This window comes from Podarcis raffonei, chromosome 10, assembly GCF_027172205.1.
Source record: "Podarcis raffonei isolate rPodRaf1 chromosome 10, rPodRaf1.pri, whole genome shotgun sequence".
NCBI lineage: Eukaryota > Metazoa > Chordata > Lepidosauria > Squamata > Lacertidae > Podarcis > Podarcis raffonei.
The window spans coordinates 43358352-43377502 of NC_070611.1; the positions used below are offsets into that span (position 1 = coordinate 43358352).

Below are 19151 nucleotides of genomic sequence, written 5' to 3' on the forward strand. Positions count from 1 at the left end.
TTTTAATTTCACCTTCTCAATGTGCCATTAAAACGGATTATCCTATAGTGTGGATTTGACAATCTTGTATGAAAGAAATGCTCTGTACACAAGCAAACTCTGTACTGAAAAATAAATAAATCATGATTATTATTTTTTGTTAAAGTGTTTTTACTTGGCAGAAAACCACCCCATATTTTGCTGTCTTCCTAATGAAGAAGATCCAGCATTCCCCAGACTAGTGCCCTTTGGATGTCACTGAACTACCACCATCCCTGACATTTGCAGATATTGATAGCAGCTGGTTTTCAAATATTGCATCTGCTGAAATCAGGCAGCATATTCGCTGCAGTGTGCATACATGTGTAGGAAATTTGCTGCCTCCTTGAGGCTGTGTTCACACTCCTGTTTACTGCATATGTATCCTGTACTCGGCTGTAAGATGCTGCAGTTTAATGCATCACCTATTTTGTCTATACTCAACGTGTGGACACCTTTGGGTAGACATCCCCAGCCGTCAACACCCCTGGTGTGTGCACTAGCACAAACAAACTGAAGTCGCATTGATGTGAGAGCTAAGAGAACTCTGCCCTCCTGTGGTTTCCAGCAACTAGTATTATTGTCTCTGTGGGGGCACAGCCATCATGGTTAGTAGTAGAAGAAGAGTTTGGATTTGATACCCCACTTTATCACTACCCGAAGGAGTCTCAAAGCGGCTAACATTCTCCTTTCCCTTCCTCCCCCACAACAAACACTCTGTGAGGTGAGTGGGGCTGAGAGACTTCAGAGAAGTGTGACTGGCCCAAGGTCACCCAGCAGCTGCATGTGGAGGAGCGAGGAATCGAACCCAGTTCACCAGATTACGAGTCTACTACTCCTAACCACTACACCACACTGGCTCTCTCTGTAACACTGTACACTGGTAGCCATCCATAGCAGATCCTCCACGAATTAAAGTCATCTGAGTTGGCGGCCACTCCTGCCTGCTGTGGGAATGAGTTCCATAGTTTTGCTATGCACTGTGTGAAGAAGTGCTTTATCTGTCCTGAAACTTCCAATATTGGATGTCCCCAAGTTCCAGTGTTTCAAGGAGAAAAACTTTTCTATAGCCATTTTCTCCACGCCACCCACAATCTTACCAGCTTCTGTCATGCGACCTGTTACTCACCTTTTCTCTAAACTAAAAAGTCCCAAATGCTGCAACCTTTCTCCAGAGGGGAGTTTTTCCTTTATGCTATATGCTATGAGTAGAAATGGTGGCTATTTCTTCCCAACGTGTCTTGTTTTGCACTTCTCAGCACCAAATTTCAGACATACTTCTTTTTAAAAAATTTTAACTTTATAAATATCAAACTGCAATACATGTAAAAAGTACAAATAATTTAACTGATGAAGAATTATGTAGTATAAACAAACAGAACTCGTTTAAACATGATGAACACCAAGGAATTGAAGCAGCATCGCTTCTCATGGTGGCATAGGCTGAGGGGTGTCATTAAGTAACAATTAGGACCCCGCCCCGCACATGCTTAATAGAACCATCTTAATTTACAAATCTTCGTCATCAAATGTCTCTGTGCATCTCAGCATCACAGTCTCATAATCCAGCTGGAGAACCTCTTCCTGTCAAACATACGCAGGGGGAGAGGGATAAAGCTCTTATTAGCAGTGAATCACATTGGCAAAACAGGTAAATAAATATTCTTTCTCTAGGCTGACTGGGGGCCCTCCAGATGTGGTCAGGCTCCAATCCTCATCCAGCCCTGATGGAAGCTGGGTGTCCAATAACATTGGAAGGGCTGCAGATCTCCCATCCCTATCCTAGGTAATGATAACTAGCAGAATCTAGTTACTTACTTCCTGCAGGGTTCCCCCTTCCCACATACCAATGGAGTTTTAATGTTCCCGTTATTTGATTTAAAAAAAGTGAGCTCTGGGACAAACTGATTCATTGGATGGAGCAGCTCAAAGTCTGGCACTCAGCAAAATGTTTATAATTGTTGATTTTGATGGGCACACCTGTCATTAATTCACTTCTACCCAACCCACACATGCCAGCTTCGTGGAGGTGAAGCAAACGTTAGCCAAGTTAAGTTAGCTGGGCATGCACACAAGGAGAAAGAACAAGAGCTCTGCTAGCCATTTCTTGCTTTAAACGGAACAATACCTTTTCCTTTCAAAAGTGGAAAGGGTGCCACAAAAACAGAAAGGAAGAAAAAGGATGCAGTTCAAACTGCCTTGAAGGATAAGAGCAAATGTCCATTTAACCCAGCAAAGTACAACAGAAATAGCCAAACCTTGTTAATCTGAACCATACTAACTCCAGACATGGAATGCCTAGGCAATGGGTGCTAAAGCAATTTTGGTGAATGGCCCCAAGTTCTAGTATTTTGAGAATGGGTATTTTTTTTACTCTGTTTGCTCTCCCTTGACGATTCATAGTTCTGTAAAGTTTCATCACTGTGTGCCACATCATGACAGCCACCTTTCAACATTCTAGAGTTCCAGCCTCTTTCTTAAAAACAAAAAGCAGTTCTAAGTCTTTTGATCATTGCAGTTGGGCCTTCTCTACCTGCTCCACACTGATGGGAAACTGTGTGATTTGTTGCTGTTGTAAGTATAGGATACACGCAGTATTACAAACAGGCCTTCTTATATTGTTCAGAGATAATAGTGTCACAGACTTTAATGCATGTGCCCAGCCCTGAAGAACTTTGTGTTGACACCTCATCCTGGTCTCTAGGGATAATGTGAAGCATTTAATGGATATGGCGTTAAGCAAGGACAAAAGCTGTGGCTGAAACCAGTTATCCTAGCTGCACATTTTTCTTCATTGATGCGTATTCTCCTGCAGTTATGTAAAAAAGAAACTGGGTGCCACTGTTTCTTTTTTAAAAAAAAGTAAACAAGTCCTCCTACTTCTTCCTGTTCAGCCCATCATCTCTCAACTAGAAACCTGCTATTCCTGCCCAATTAAACTTTGCAGTTATCTCTCTTCTACTGTTATGAATGAGTTGGACTGGGATGGACAGTCTTAGTCATCATCAGCCTGCAGATGAGTCACATAATTTTAGTCTGGTGAGGGTGCTGAGATTTACTCAGGATACCCAGGCCCCCTTTACAAAACTACAGCTCCCAGGATCTCCTGTCCAGAGGAAATGGCTTTTATCATCCATCTGTACTGCTTCTATGCTCTAATCCAGGGCTTTTCAAACTTGGGATTCCAGCTGTTTTTGGACTATAAATCCCATCATCCCCAACCGCTGGTCCTGCTAGCTACAGGTGATGGGAGTTGTAGTCCAAAAACAGCTAGAGACCCGTAATCATTAATCTCACTGCACAGGGCATTTGCTGCTCACAGCTTCTTTTCTCTTCCCTTCTCAGCCTTATGAATACTTTGTCCCACTACTTCCTGCACCCCCAAACTGCTGCTTCTCCCTGGGGTACTTGGAAGAATCCTTGCAAAGCTGGTGCTGGCTTCTGCCTCCTATTTGGTTCCTGCTGCATTAAGCCAGATAGAAAAGAAGGATTCACAGCAAGCACACAAAATGTTATAGTCTATACAGTGCAGCTGCTGAGAGTACCAGCCAGCAGTGCTCCTCTTCAGGATTCTCTGCTCTATTCCCCCTTCCCCATTTTCTGTTTTCCTTCCTCAGCAGGCTCAGTCTTAAATGAACTGTCTTGTGCATAGATGCTGCTGTTTGGGCTATACTGTATAGAAGATCTACATCCAGATTATATGAGTCTGCTATCGATGTATCAAACACAGACAGTTTGGATTTCCACAACAAGCACACTACAGGCAAATGCTGCACTCTAGGGATAGTAGTTCTGTAATAGGGCACCTGCCCCTGTGAAAGCCCTGTTCACCCACGACCTGAATCGCCAAGAGCAGTTAGGTATACCCTCATGTTACAATTGAAAGACCGAGAGACAAACAGGCAAATGTGAAGTGAAAATGGCCGTTGCACCCAATTAGCTCTGAAATATATGCAAGACATTCTGAAAAAGGCCTTCAAATGGTGCATTAATTTAACCTACTACTTGCAGTGATGTGGTAGTTCTTATATCTTCAACAACACAACAGGCGGTCCTAACATTACCTGCAAGTTTATATTTGGGTGGGGCGGTGGGGTGGGCAGCCTTATAACAAGCACTTTGCAAAGTCCTACCTGGGATGGTTGTGTGTTAGCAAAAAACAGGCTCTTCAAGAAGCTGATGATCTGCAGGTAGAGGTGATGGTAATCCTCTTGGCTTTCTGAAGTACAGCCTGTGAATGCTGAGCTACAAACAGAAGAAGAGATTATAGTGAGACCTCCATCTACCCTGGAGAAGGAAAGGGAAAATTAAGAAAAATCAATTGTTTCCTTTCAATATGGACACTGAATTTGATGATCACCAACTGTTAGGTGTCATAAATGTAAAGGTAGAGGGACCCCTGACCATTAGGTCCAGTCGTGGCGGACTCTGGGGTTGCAGCACTAATCTCACTTTATTGGCCGAGGGAGCCGGCGTACAGCTTCCGGGTCATGTGGCCAGCATGACTAAGCCGCTTCTGGCGAACCAGAGCAGCGCACGGAAACGCCGTTTACCTTCCCGCCAGAGCGGTACCTATTTATCTACTTGCATTTTGATGTGCTTTCAAACTGCTAGGTTGGCAGGAGCAGGGACCGAGCAATGGGAGCTCACCCCGTCGCCAGGATTCAAACTGCCGACCTTCTGATCGGCAAGTCCTAGGCTCAGTGGTTTAACCCACAGCGCCACCCACGTCCCGTAGGTGTCATAGTGGGAAGCATAAGCTACAGAAAAGAACCTTGTGTTTCTGCTGTCATGCCAATTAAAGGGAGTCTACCTTACTAACACAATCCACATCCGTACATAATAATTAGCAGCAGAGATAACTATATATTTACACAATGGATGATCAGGAAATGTTTCAGTTTCTAACTAATGAATAAATTGGCCAGTCACACCAACTAATGCTTCAGGCGCTAACAAAATAGGGTTCTCTCTCTCTCTCGCCCAATCATTCATTCATTCATTTAAAACATTTCTATTGTGCCTTTCCCTACAAGAGGTCGGCAGCTAACAACAGAAATAAAGCCATGAACTGGCATTTTTAAAACATCACTTAAAAATAACACTAAAACAGCAGCCAAAAATAAAAGACATGCCAGAATACAGCAGAAATAAGATGATATAAAAAACAGAAACAGCTAATTACCATTTCAATAAAACAACCATTTATAATCCAGAGCCACCTTTAAAAAGAAAGGTTTTCCACCAACCTACAAAGCATTGTTAAGGAGAGGTGGTGGTCGTGGAGTGAAATAGTGATTTATGCTATGATCTTGGCCAGGGGTCAGCAAACTTTTTTCGCAGGGGGGCGGTCCACTGTCCCTCAGACCTTGGGGGGGCTATTTTTTGGGGGGGAAATAATCCCCCCGACTCTCCCCTCCCTTCTCCACAGCACTGGATGAGCCCCGGTGGCTGTTTACCAGTGCCTTGCAAGCGGCAGGGGCTGGTGGAGGCGGGATGATGAGCAGCATGAAAGGGCTGGCTCCGGAGAGGGGCTGCTAAAAATGGCGCTCAGCCAACCGTGGTTCAACAAAGCCCATCCCCTTCCTCCTCTAGGCAGGGCGGGGATAAACCAGGAGGAGGGAGGAGGCGCCGCTGTGGTGTGTATGTGTGTGGAGGGGGGGAATGGCGCAGCCCGAACAATCAGAATCCCCACACCAATCCACGCAGCGATTCCTGGGCTGGATCCAGAAGGCAACTGGGCCAGATCCGCCCCCCGGGCCTTAGTTTGCCAACCCATGATCTTGGCAGTCCACAGAACTGAGCCTATTACCTTTGGCTGGACATTTCTTGGGCTTCATTTCTATCCAGGAAGCTAGTTGCCACATCAAATGCATCTTCAAAGAGGATCTAAAAAGAGAGAGAGATGGCATTTTGGATACTAGCTCTCAGCTAGATATGGTGTTAGTGTCTTGTTTGAACACTATGCCACTCACAACGACAACACGGGAAGGTATTCTGCAGAGCACTATATCTAACAAAAGCACACACCTCACAATTCTGCATGACAAAGGAATGCAGATGGACAAACATGGAAGGAAGGAACTTGGAACTCATGAGCAATAAAGCTTTTAGTGTCAATCGTCGGTTTAAAAATCTAGTTTTTATCTCTTAAAAAAACACAGGCTATTATTAGGGTAGGTTGTGTTTTGTTTCCTGGTTTTATAAGAGTTGGCCATAATTAATAAAAAGTGTGGGACAGAAGCCAGCTAGTTTCACTGTGAGCGTCACTTTTTAATTCTCTGTAACCCTTGAATCTGGGTCAGTTATTCTCAACAGCTTCAGTGAAAGGTAGGGATCGTGCTGGTAGCTCCATCCTTTTCTAGCATTGTGCTAAACTGCATCATCTGGATTCCAGATCCAACTCGGCTGTGTGCACGTAACTGGGTTTAAACCACCTTTCTATAACACAGTGAATGTATCTGCAGCATGTGAACTGTATCTGTGTTTTATGTTTCTGTTTTAGCCTAGTTGTAACCAAGATTCCTCAAGTGTGAAGGCGAGGAGAGATGGGGAACCTGTGGCCCTCCAGATGTTGACGGAGTCCAACTCCCATCATTCCTGAATACTGACTAGGGGTGATGAGAAGTGGGAGTCCAGGAACATCTGAAGGGCCGCAGGTTCCTCATCCCTGGCCTTCTTCATGGCTCAAGGAATATTGAGTTAATCACAACAACTAATGTCTCAGACACTAACATAACATAGGTCTCTCTCTCCTACTCATTTATTTATTTAAAACATTGATATTCCACCTTTCCTCAGTCACAATCCCAGGTTTGGATGGCACACTAAGCTACCCTTTTACCTTAGCTAAGCCTAGCACAGCAAAACATTGGGAGGCTGCACATTCCTGTTTCTACTAAGCCATGGTTTGGCTTAGCATAACGGATCAACCAAGCCACTGTCTCAACCTGAGATGTGCTTTTACACTTTCAGTAGCAACACTGCATGGAGAACTCCCACAGGGTATGGTTATTCTCTTTATATGAAGGGAGACTTTGCAAAGCAATGATATTGCCTCAGCAGAACTGATTAAGTGGCAGTGCATGAAGTTTTGCTGCTTGATTAGACTGACTAGTTGGTTAGCCGTGATGGTCGAAATCAAGCCAATAGATAAAATATGAGGAATATGATTGGTAGATTGGCTAGTAACATCACAAAGTCTCATGAACTGTACCTCTGCATGGAATTTGTACATTTACTCTATGTAAGCACAGAGATACACACACACACACACGGTATTCATTTCATTCATATAAATCAGGGGTTGGCAAGGTTTACCGGCCATGGGCCGGATCACTCCCACAGAGATCGTCCGTGGGCTGGACTGGCGCAGCGCGACGCCGGAAATAGCGCCTGCGCAGAAGCGATTTTTGGAGTCTAGACATGCACAGATGCAATTATGGGCACCACTCAGCGAGTTTTCGCACTGTGTCAGTTTAGTGCAGTGCGCGGGGGACTCACTGAGTGGGCAGTTCGGTGCAGGGGCAGCTTGTGGGCCGGTAAAACGGTCTTCGTGGGCCGCATCTGGCTCATGGGCTGCACGTTGCCAACCCCTGATATTAATATTAACCTTAATTATTCATATTGGCAGCTCAACCTTGTCAAGATTAAATTATGCAATCTTTTGTATTTTTCCAAATACATGGGTCTCTTGTTGCTTGTTATACATTGTTCTTTTATTCATTTATTTCATAAAATTTCTATATGTAAACCCACCCACCCATTCAAATTACATGGGGCTGATGCTACTGCTTGCTTTGATTGCTGACCTCTTTACCCTTCTCCATAAGTGAGTTTTGCCTGCCTGCCCAGTCACCGTGCTGTTTGTCTGGAGGGGCTCAAACATTTTTCTTCCTTCATTTCAAGATGGTCACTTTAGCTGAGAACCTCTGGTTTACAGTTTTTGTTGGAAACAGGTGCTGTAATTTTTCCTCACCTGCCTAATGACTCCTGCCATTTATTCCCAGGACCTGCCCTGCCTTCTGAGTTTATAATTTATCCTAGTGATTTTAAAATAGGTCATTACACCTCCTCTACACTTTTGGGGTGTGTGCCAGCATTCTTGAAGATTAGGAACCAGGGTAAGTGTCAGAACCTAGAATCTTTTTAACACCCCATCAGGGCCCACTGCTGATGCCTGTCCTCCCGGATTTCTGTTTCATCAGATTTATTTATTTATTAGGTAAAGGTAAAGGTACCCCTGCCCGTACGGGCCAGTCTTGACAGACTCTAGGGTTGTGCGCTCATCTCACTCTAGAGGCCGGGAGCCAGCGCTGTCCGCAGACACTTCCGGGTCACGTGGCCAGCGTGACAAGCTGCATCTGGATTAATTTATTTATTAATCCAAGTCAAATGCTCCTCGAAGCATTGAGCAGCTCAGTCAAGCCGTAATTTTAATTTATCACAATGTATTCATTTATTTATTATTTGTAAAACTGCCTGTCATAGCAGGGCGATACATAGAATGAAAAAAGCAACAAAAGAGAACAATAAAAACGGTGTCAGTAAAACACCGAAAGTGATTTGCTAGACTGATCCTACTTTGGAGGCACTGTGCTCCAGCATTTGGGAGTGGGCTGAGGATTTTAACAAGCCATTCACCTGAAATAGTTTATTGCCTGCTTTGGTATTGTTTTGACACTGTTTATTTTATTGACTATTTACTTATGTATTGTGTGATTCAGGGCCGTCTTAAGCATATCCGGCACCATGGTGCAAAGATCCCTCTGGCACCCCCGCCTTTCCCAGAGTTGTTGACCTTTTTTTAGGGCTGGAGAAAGTGGGCAGCGGCTGGAGGGTGGCTCCTCCGGACGCAGCACCTCCTGGCTCAGCTGGCCACTCGCTTTGTGCCACAGTGGCCACGGCAGGCAGCACACCAAGCGCGCAGACCTGCGTCGATGCGCGCTTTGCGCCACTCCCAAGCGTCGGCTCAGTTTTTTCCCTTTTAGCCTTCTGGCACCCCGCAGAATTCGGCGCCTGCAGGCTAAAAGGGAAAAAACCGAGCTGACGCTTGAGGGGAGCGGCGCACGCACCCTCACTCACTCATTCCGTGTTCCCCGGACTCTCGCCTGGTACCCTCCAGAAACTGGCGCCCCGAGCCTCTACGGGTAAGGTGTGCCTGGTGTGATTGTTGTTTCATTGATAAGCAATGCCCTGGGACATTATGGTGCAAGACTGGCTATAAATCCCATGCAGCGAAATAAAACAGTCAGTTGGATCAGCTGCCTGCCCTTTTTAGAGCACACTGGTTAAGACACTACTACCTGCTGTCAGAGGGAGGCCCTGCTTCTTGCAGACGCTACAGGTGGAGGATAAAAAGGTAAAGGGACCCCTGACCATTAGGTCCAGTCATGGCCGACTCTGGGGTTGCGGTGCTCATCTTGCTAAATTGGCTGAGGGAGCCGGCATACAGCTTCCGGGTCATGTGGCCAGCATGACTAAGCCACTTCTGGCAAACCAGAGCAGCGCACGGAAACGCCGTTTACCTTCCCGCCAGAGCGGTACCTATTTATCTACTTGCACTCTGACATGCTTTCGAACTGCTAGGCTGGCAGAAGCAGGGACCGAGCAACGGGAGCTCACCCCGTCGCGGGGATTCAAACCGCCGACCTTCTGATCAGCAAGTCCTAGGCTCTGTGGTTTAACCCACAGTGCCAAAGGCGCTTTGCTTGGGGACACTTCAACCTTAGAGCCAGTCCTGGTTAGAACTCTGAAGCTTGAATCCTACCTTAAGAGTGATTCGTTCTCACCTCCTCTGGTGTGGATACTAGCGAACCGCTGGCTTCCTGACTAGCTCCGCTGTCCCTCACACTGCCCTCAGTACAAGGAGGCTCTTGGGAAGCCATCTTGACCTCAGTGATGAAATTCTGCCTCTGATTACAGTACTGCAGGACACCGTCCCTCCTCTCTTCAGGGAGGCCCTGCCACAGGTGGGAAACGGCTGTGGACACCACAGGAAGAGTAACGTCTTCGGGGCTCACAACCCCATTATCTACCAGCAGGTCTACTGTCTGTTTGTAAAAATGTAAGTATCTAGATAAGAGAGGAAAGGAGATGGCTTTCAGAATGTGGTCTGGATAGCAATAGTGCAGAGACCAACCAGGAGGTCCCTTTTGTGACTCATATATTCAGTAGTAGCCATGAGAAGGTTGCACAATTTAGGAAGCTGCCTTGTCCCAGGTCAGCTTATGGTCTGTTCTAATGGTTAATAGATTTCCAGGAGGATCAAGCAGAGAGTGCTCTTTCCTGCTATCTGAACCCTTTTCTTCTTCTTTTAAATAGAGTTAACCAAGGTCTGAACCTGGGACAGACGTTCTGCATGCACAAGTGAACCACCAACATAGCAATGGGCCCTTCTCTTTGTACACCAAAGTATCAAGCCAGGGAATCACCCTGCATTTCTCCTGGTGACTGAACACATATGGTCTTGTTTTCAGCTGTGTTAAACATGTCGCCCTATTCAGTAGTCTATTATGCCTGTTAACTCACTGGAAGTTCCCCTGAATTATGGTTTAGGGTAGGTGGATGCATGGGGGGGGGGAGAGAATGAGTTGATTTCTTGTGTTGCCCAACTATCTAGCCATAGTACATAGACCCATAGTTGGAAGGGACCCCAAGGGTCATCTAGTCCAACCCCCAGGAATGCAGGAATCTTTCGCACAACGTGGGGCTCGAACTCATGACCCACAGATTAAGTTTCTCATGCTCTACCAGCTGAGCTAACCAACCACTAAAAGGGAAGGTCACAACTGTGTCACATCTGATTAAAGAACCAATTACTGGAGGAGAATCAGTGACGTAAAGAGGACACATGTGCTTGCCCTATTATTGCACAGCAACAGCCAGTTATTCACTCTTGTCGTGACAGACCTGGTCAGAATTGCTCTAAGGAGTATCACTGAAGGTGGGAAGGGAGGGAGCAGAAACCACAAAAGAGTAGTATAGGTTTTGTGAGGAGTAAAGCACTTATTTTGCTGGCTAAAACTTTTGCGGACAGTCAAAGAACTCAGTATCTGTTAATTAGAAAAGGCCACAATAAAGTGTATGAGAGAAGCAGGCTTGCGCCACCTGCTGGCCAAGCTGGATTGATACCTCTGTTTCAGCCTGACCCTCAAGAGAATTGCGGAATTATAGTGCAGAATTATAACATTATGTTATGTGGTGGGCATATAATACTTAAGAAAAACGGCAATAGATGATAAGTCATCACAAATGTGCATCAAGCTAGGTCTTAGCTTGTCATTTGTATCAACAAAACATGGCCGACTCTGGGGTTGCAGTGCTCATCTCGCTTTATTGGCCGAGGGAGCCAGATTACAGCTTCCGGGTCATGCGGCCAGCATGACTAAGCTGCTTCTGGCAAACCAGAGCAGCGCATGGAAACGCTGTTTACCTTCCCGCCGGAGCGGTACCTATTTATCTACTTCCACTTTGACGTGCTTTCGAACTGCTAGGTTGGCAGGAGCAGGGACCGAGCAACGGGAGCTCACCCCGTCGCGGGGATTCGAACTGCCAACCTTCTGATCAGCAAGTCCTAGGCTCTGTGGTTTAACCCACAGCGCCACCCAGGTCCCATATATATATATGGGTGGGTGGGTGTGTTCTACAGTGCTCAAGCCATTTAAGCTATTCTGTTGACTATGACAGATGTGAGCAAACATTTCCTTTATTCAAAGGGGAAAAGAATTTTCTGAAAGCTGCAAAGCTCTGTGACAAATGGAGCTGCTTTCCTGTAGCCTTCCTATGTTATGTATGCCAGTACAAAAGTGTCAGGGACTATATTATTACCATTATGATTAATTAAATTTGTATACCGCCCTATACCTATAGATCTCAGGGTGGCTAACAACATAAAATATAACAATGACAATATAAAAAATGCAAAATACATAATAAAAGCAAAGAGAACCCAATAATTTACCCTATACAAAGGTAACCAATCACTTCAGCAGAATTTCCACAGGGTACAGTTTCTCTCGTTAGGGAGTCCTATGAAGGGAGAAGTCAGACCCACAGAAATTACCCTATCCTGCAGCTATTGGTGTCTTTCTTGTATCAGGCAAGGACTCAGAAAATTCCGTCCTCTGTAACGTTAGCTGGTGGGTTGTTCCAAAGAGAGAAACAATGGAAAAGCTTCACATACCGCTCAAACTCCATGAGGTCAGGAGAAGAGGCAGCTGGCGACTGCGTCAGCCTCAGAGTCACATCCTCCCCTACCGAGGTCTTTTCGTGTTCCTGAATCACGTACCAGACGGTAGCGCCACTCTGACTTGCAGAATTTGAAGGAGGGGATGCAGCAGCACTAGAAGCAAGAAAAGGAAAGCTAGAAAATATTTAGGGGATGAGAGATTGACTGGCTGTCGATTTTATCCAGTCACAGCAGACCCACTGAAATGAATCACCCTAGCTAATTTTAGTTTGTTAACTTCAATAGGTCTGCTCTGAGTAAAACTTAATTGGACACAAGCTTTTATTATGAGCAGCTACTTTCCTCCCAAATAACTTGCCAGGCTACCCAAATCATGTTAAGAAAAGGACTACATTGGCAGAGAAAAGCAAATGTAAGAGGAGTTTGGGTCTGGGACTGATACGATGCTACAAAATGAGTTGCTTTTAAGGGTTGGCTCAGCCTGCTCTGCAGTAATTTTGCTTCTTGTTTGTTTCTATAGCCTGAAACTGTGTGTACATACACAACTCACAAGGCAGAAGCAGTTTATCCTCCTGAAGCTTGCAAAAAAGTTTTCTGAGTTGCTTAAAGAGGACAAATTCAGGACATTTATATTTTTCGGTGACTTACCTGTGATTGTTGAAGTACATTTTGACATATTCTTCCTTTACTTCCTCCAAGCTCGATGGATGGCCATCCTCCAGATTTAAAACCTCTGTTGCCAGAAGAATGAGCACCCATCAACAAAGTGGCACTTTTTGAAGCTCTCTCACACCAGGCCCATTTCAAGGAAATGATGTGGGTAAATGGCTTCATAAGTTACCAACAAGATACCGGTATATATTTTTTAAATCCTCATCCTATTTTTTTATGCTCAAAACACCTTACAATAAAGAAACACACTATATATCACAATGTAAAAACCAAGGGGAAAGCAGAGTAAAACGAAATAAGCACTAGAACTGTAAATTCCAGAAGGAAATACAATCAAGTTAGCAAGCCAGAGAAGACAGGGCCTATGAGGGATCAGAGAAAAATCCCGCAACTTTATTTTGGAAGGTGCCATGCAGAAGGCTCAGTCCCCAGCATGAAAGGAGCAGGTAGCACAGGGGATGAGAAAGGAACTCTGCCCAAGCCTCCGGAGAGCCACTACTAGGTGGGTCAGATGGGGGGAAAGGAAGAGGCAAGATAGCCTGGGGAAAAAGTGACATCACCAAAGGATAATTTGTAATCTGCAAGCCTGAGCAAAGATTAAAATTGAGGTCTCTCCAGTCCAAATCTAGCACGCCTTCTGCATTTACTGAAACACACTGAGGGACAGAATACATATGACTCAATCACATAGTTCATCTTTGAGTGCAAGCTCCTCCCCCATAATAAATTGCAGGGGGCAGGAGGTGTGAGCTAGAATGAGACCCTGGCATGAAATAATTAATGATGGAATCCTTCCTAGGCCATTCATTTCAATGTAAAGGAAAAGTCAGAACAATGTTTAAAATTAGGTCATTAATTAGGTATCAGTTGCAGACTAAAAAGAAGTGAATACCAATTGTAATTGCTGGATTGATTTCTGTTCTGCACTTTGGGACAAAAGCACAAACAGTGGCAATTTCTGCTTCTGTTTCCATTAGAATTCTCCAACATCCCTAGTTGAAGACATAGGTTTACCACCTCACCTACTATTTGTAAGAAGAACCAGGCTCAGGATGGTATGTCAGAAGGAACAAGAACCTCAGCCATCTGCAGGGACAGTTTACCTCTTTAGTCATGTCTGCCTAGTACATTTTCCTACTGAAAAAGTCAGGGGAAAGGTTTTTCATATTTAAATGAGGTGTCATGGTGCTGGTACGATACCTTTCATTTTCAGCAAGTTTTCCAAGGTTTTCTCCAGCTCCTGGATATAATTCTTAGCCTTGCATAAAACCTGACACTAAACAAAAACAGAGAACAGGCCCAATCTAGCTGTGTTCTGAGCAGATTAACATTTTAATATGCCTTAGATTTTTCTGATCGTCTTCTTGTTGCTGGCCAAACATCCATTTGAAGACTTCAAATACTGTACAATGGATTATGAAAAGCAAAGGAAGACAGCACAGTAAATAAATACCCACCAAGTCAGGAAATGCATAGCCTTTCATGCAGATTGTTTCGACCCTTCGTTGTATTCCTCAAAACACATAAACAAAAGATGGATTCAGAAGCCAACATTCTCCTCCAAGAGCTATAATTCTCAGAGTGGCTTAACAGTCAACCTCTCTTCCCAGAAACTGTAGTTCTATGAGGAGAACTGGAGTCTCCTAACAATTCACAGCACTCCTGGAAACAAACTAGTTCCCAAGAGTCCTTGAGGAAAGCCATGACTGTTTAAAGAGGAACAACAGTGTTTTAAAAATAGTGCAGATGGGCCCATAGGTGCTGATTCCGAGTTATTTCTATACCTTTGATGTGGAGTTATCTTGCTGAGAATATACTGTTTCTCGTAGGTTGTTGAAAAGTCCTGCCAAGGTAGCTCTGTTGCGTGCCTGAGACAACCGTCTTTTGCCCCCTTGTGACTTTGGATCCTGCAGATGTGTACGATACTTAGAAGTCACTCTAGCATATGGGGTGCTACAATTTCCAGGTGTCTCCATCAAAAGCTGTAAGACAATGTCATTCCACTGCTTAAAAAACAGCTTAATATCAGCAGTGGTAAGTGCAACAAAGCAAACTGATTTTAAGCAACATGAGCCCCAGCACCCCCTACCTTGTTGATGCCTGCTAAGTGCTAAAATGATCAGAAAGTCACTGTAGGTAATCTATATCCATGTAATAAAGAAAAGAAGACCCAGCCAGAAAAATAAAATACAATAGGAAGTGCAAAGAGTATTTGAAGTAAGGCCAAAATAGGAATGCATCTCAAGAAAAAATGTGGGTTTTATTTTTAAAGCAGCCCATTTCAAAGCATTTTCAAACCAGCAAATTCAGGTTGTGTAATTAAATATGATTTCGAGCTCTTGTGCAACAAACCTGTTTTCCTCCCACAACTGGACTTTTGTGATAAGGAAATTGTAAACGCACTGGAAAGTGTGGGATGTTGTATAACCTCCCCACAACAAATCAGAACAAATGCTTGATAAATAGCCCCCTGCAAACCTGTAAAAACAAATCAAGATTAATGCTCAATCTGGTCAGGCTGTCATTTTAACTTGGGTTGACCAAACCAATGGTCTCTTGTAGCCTCTGTTAAGCCTTAAAGACAGCTCTGAGTCCTTGTTATCCATTAGCATTCCTAGGCCCTGTTCATGTCCTCTGAAAAAACCCTCACACAACGAAATTTAGCAGATGACACTTTTCCCACCACAGAAGCCCAGTTATTAAAAACAGCAGAAAACTTGTATGTCTGCATTTCACCATGTCAGCCTGCAGGTGGAGTTCACCTACGGGGAAAACAACAACACAATCTTTTACAGCGGTACCTTGGGTTAAGAACTTAATTCGTTCTGGACGTCCGTTCTTAACCTGAAACTGTTCTTAATCTGAGGTACCACTTTAGCTAATGGGGCCTCCCGCTGCCAGAGCACGATTTCTGTTATCCTGAAGCAAAGTTCTTAACCCGAGGTACTATTTCTGGGTTAGTGGAGTCTGTAACCTGAAGCGTCTGTAACCTGAGGTACCACTGTACATATACTGAAAACCAGCAAGTCTGGGAGTAGAAGAGGAAATACCTAATTTTTTATGTTCATTAATTTTTAATATTTTTGCAGAGCATTCAGTCACACAAAACTCTACCTGACGAAATTCAGCCAGCACAGCTTTACCAACCTAGCTGCTGTTTCAGAGAAGTAAATTATACTTACAAGTTAGCAACATGCCTGCACAGGGATTTGTAATTAGTCTGGCATTCTTAATCACTACATCAAATTGGTTCAGGAAACACCAGGGCCGGGCCAGAGGTAAACTGATAAGAAAACTGTTGTGTGCTTTCACAGTGTATGTCAAGCTGCTGTTGAAGAAACAGAATTGTGGCCAGGAAGAAAATAGTTACCCTATTACCCACAAGTAATAGGTCCACTGTTTTAGTCAGACATCCTCTTGACAAATCTCTGCCACATCCTTTAAGGCTGAAATTCTGCATGCTTATGTCTGACTGGACATCTGATTGGATTCAGTGGGACTGACTTAGTTCCAAATAAATATGCTTGGGATTGGGGGGCACATTTATTTTGCATTCAAGAACAGTGCAAGAGGCTTGCACAGACCCTTTTTGCAACACAGAGCATATATTACATCCCTCCAGTCCTACTGAGATCCTAGGATAAAACCAGCTGTAACTGAGGTGTGACTCATGGCTTATTCCTTCCTTTGCCGCCAAAAGTATTTAGTTCTGTAAATATATATCGAAAGGAATAAGGACTGTGCTCCAAACAGCACTTAGAGATTTTATACAACAGAAGCAAATAATTCATTTTTGATATTTTGAATTAAACAAACAGTGCTGCAGACTCCTGCCAAGTTCTGCAAATCTTGAGTGGAAAGGCTCTTGATATTTACATACCAGTCTGGTATCACCTGTTAATTATGTGTCAGTGGATTTCTTATTCTCCTCCACAGCAATATATAGTTAACTCAGTTGGCACTGAGTAACCACAGGATTGATCCCTCCCACTTGGTATTTTCAAGAGCACATTTAAACCCACTGTGATATTTTTCAAATACAGTCTTACATCTGAGTAAACAGGTATTTAGAAGAAAAGTGTTTTTAAGGTTTGGGGAAGGCCGTAGCTCAGTGGTAGCAGACCACCTGCCTTACTTCAAAAGCTCCTGGGATTCCTGGCATCGCCCAGCGGGCACTGGGAATTTTTCTGAAACCCTGGAGAGCTGCAGTTCATATAGACAGAATACTGACAGCAAATTTCAACTAGTTCGGTGCTGTCTCAAACCAGCCTTTCCATTATTTTTAAAAACCCACGTTCCCAACTGACTTCAAGGCGGGGGAGAGGAATTTGCTGTCTCTCCAACCACGGTGCTGCTGCTGAAAAATATCTACAATCCCACCTGCCCCACCCGTTTCTCCACTACATTTCACCGCCTTTCCCCCCAGACATTGCTCTGCTTTAGGGAAGCCAACTCCTTCTCCAATTTATGCCCCCAGCCTCCCTCTGCCCCTTTGCAGACTCGGCCCTGGGATACAAGAGGAAGACACTGCACGCCTCTTTGCAGAAGATGCCTCACGCGAAGGATGCTTTTCAGGCGGCGCCTGCTCCTCCAGCTCACCTTGCGCCAAGCTAGGAACCAGCAGCGCAGCTTTCGCAGCACGCGCCCCTCCGCGCGCCTTCCCGCTCTATCCCCTCGCCTTAGTGCTAGCCGAGAGGCGCATAGCCAATCAGAGCGCAGGAGGCATCTCCAGCAGCCAATAGGAAAGCTTCGGTGTCGAGCCGGCCGTTCTGGTAGCGGGGCTGGAAAAGGGCAACAAAAACGCGGGAAAGAAAAACGGGGGAGCGGCAGAAAAGGAGAAAGAGGCGAAGCGGGGACGGAGATTTGGGAAAGTGGGTGAAGCTGAGTGAGGGGGTATTAAAGTACCGGGCAGCAAACAGTATTTACTCGTGTGTCGCTTAACATAGGTATAGGTTAGAATATAGTACAGTACAGTACATGGAACGGAAGTTGTTTACGCTTGATACACCCATAATTAAGTACCGCCTGCATTTGTGTTTCTGGTGCAGCGCAGTGTTCACACGAGCATGAAGTAGGTGACCGTCCCTTGAGTATCTCCGTGTAAACGCAACGCAACCCAATTTAGACCGGATGTTGTGTGTGCTGGAAGAAAGCGTTTGTACGCGCTGGGTGTCTCCTTTAAACCGGGTCACTTCCTCTGCACGTGCCTAGCGGATGAAACACCTGACACGTGTAGCTCGCGCCCAGTCCACCCAAGATAGGGCTTAAGTTGCATTTGGGAGGGAAAAGGCGAGTGGTGGATCCACATGTAAGCAGATTACTATGCAGGAGAGAGAGTTTGTAAGGCGCCCTCTTGAGTGAAGACTTTCAAACACCAGCTTGCAGTGGGGCAACCTGGTCTGACCAACTCCCCGAAGTAGTATTTTGGGGTATACAAGCTACCACCTTTTCCCCAAAGACCGAGCTGCTTTGGTCATCTTGAGCAGTTACTACACTACACGTAGCACGTCCCTGGCAGCAAAGAAATAAATTCTGAGGAAGAACAATTCTCCCTTGCTGCTTTACTATAGAAAACAAATAGAATTTAAAACGTAAAAATACTGAATATGATTTATGGGTGACCACGAAGCACGCCTCGCTAACGTTGAATAGGACGCACGCATACAAAAAAAAATGTAGCAATTTTACAAGGAAAGCAATGACAGCTGCTGTTGTGCTGTTTCACAGACGTCTTAAGATGTTGCTTTGCTGTCATTTCAGTTTAAAATTCCAGGAGTGAACACACATGGATGCTGACTTAGAAACCCCTTGCACCTGTGCGACTGTTGTTGTTTTTCTGGCCTTGAGGGCGGGTGGGGAATGCTATACTCATATAACAATGGAATATATCGGTGGGCGTGAAGAGAGGGGATCGTACAACAAGGCAGGAAAGTACATTCTCCCAGAGAGCGAGCAAACTGGCTAATAATAATAATAAAGTAACAACGATTAGAGTCCATAGAGTGCCTGCTGACAGATCTGGATGAAGTATTAACACCATGTGTGCTAATGGCAGGTAAATCCTTGGCTGGGTGGTCGGCAAGTTTTTTGCGGCATCTGGGATCCTTACAATCTCGAAACGTGTGCTTAAAACGATGCATTTCCCCTTAACAGTAAGGAAGGTTCCAACTCGCGGTTGCAGAGAATCGCCCGCCTTGATGCTCAGGCCCGAGCCTTCAACCCAACAAAACCACGCAGTCTCCTCTCTTTCAAAGCGAAACAAAAGCCAACG

General features: G+C 44.8%; 1 protein-coding gene across 6 annotated transcripts; it reads right to left on the minus strand.

The window, feature by feature from the left end:
• Positions 1-1308: 1308 nt before the first annotated feature.
• Positions 1309-19147, minus strand: STRA8 (stimulated by retinoic acid 8). 6 transcript variants are annotated; one of them, XM_053405536.1, is made up of 10 exons: positions 17480-17805; positions 16063-16208; positions 14665-14862; positions 14081-14156; positions 12857-12941; positions 12203-12361; positions 9810-10092; positions 5831-5907; positions 4152-4263; positions 1309-1602 (listed from the first exon to the last, which is right to left on the minus strand). In XM_053405536.1, exons 3-10 carry the CDS (start codon positions 14854-14856, stop codon positions 1528-1530), a joined length of 1059 nt encoding a protein of 352 aa, XP_053261511.1. In that variant the 5' UTR covers positions 14857-14862; positions 16063-16208; positions 17480-17805; the 3' UTR covers positions 1309-1527. The 6 variants fall into 6 exon arrangements, with proteins under 6 accessions (XP_053261511.1, XP_053261514.1, XP_053261509.1 ...); XM_053405539.1 differs by lacking the exons at positions 16063-16208; positions 17480-17805 and adding an exon at positions 18990-19147; XM_053405534.1 differs by lacking the exons at positions 16063-16208; positions 17480-17805 and adding an exon at positions 17903-18503.
• Positions 19148-19151: the final 4 nt, after the last annotated feature.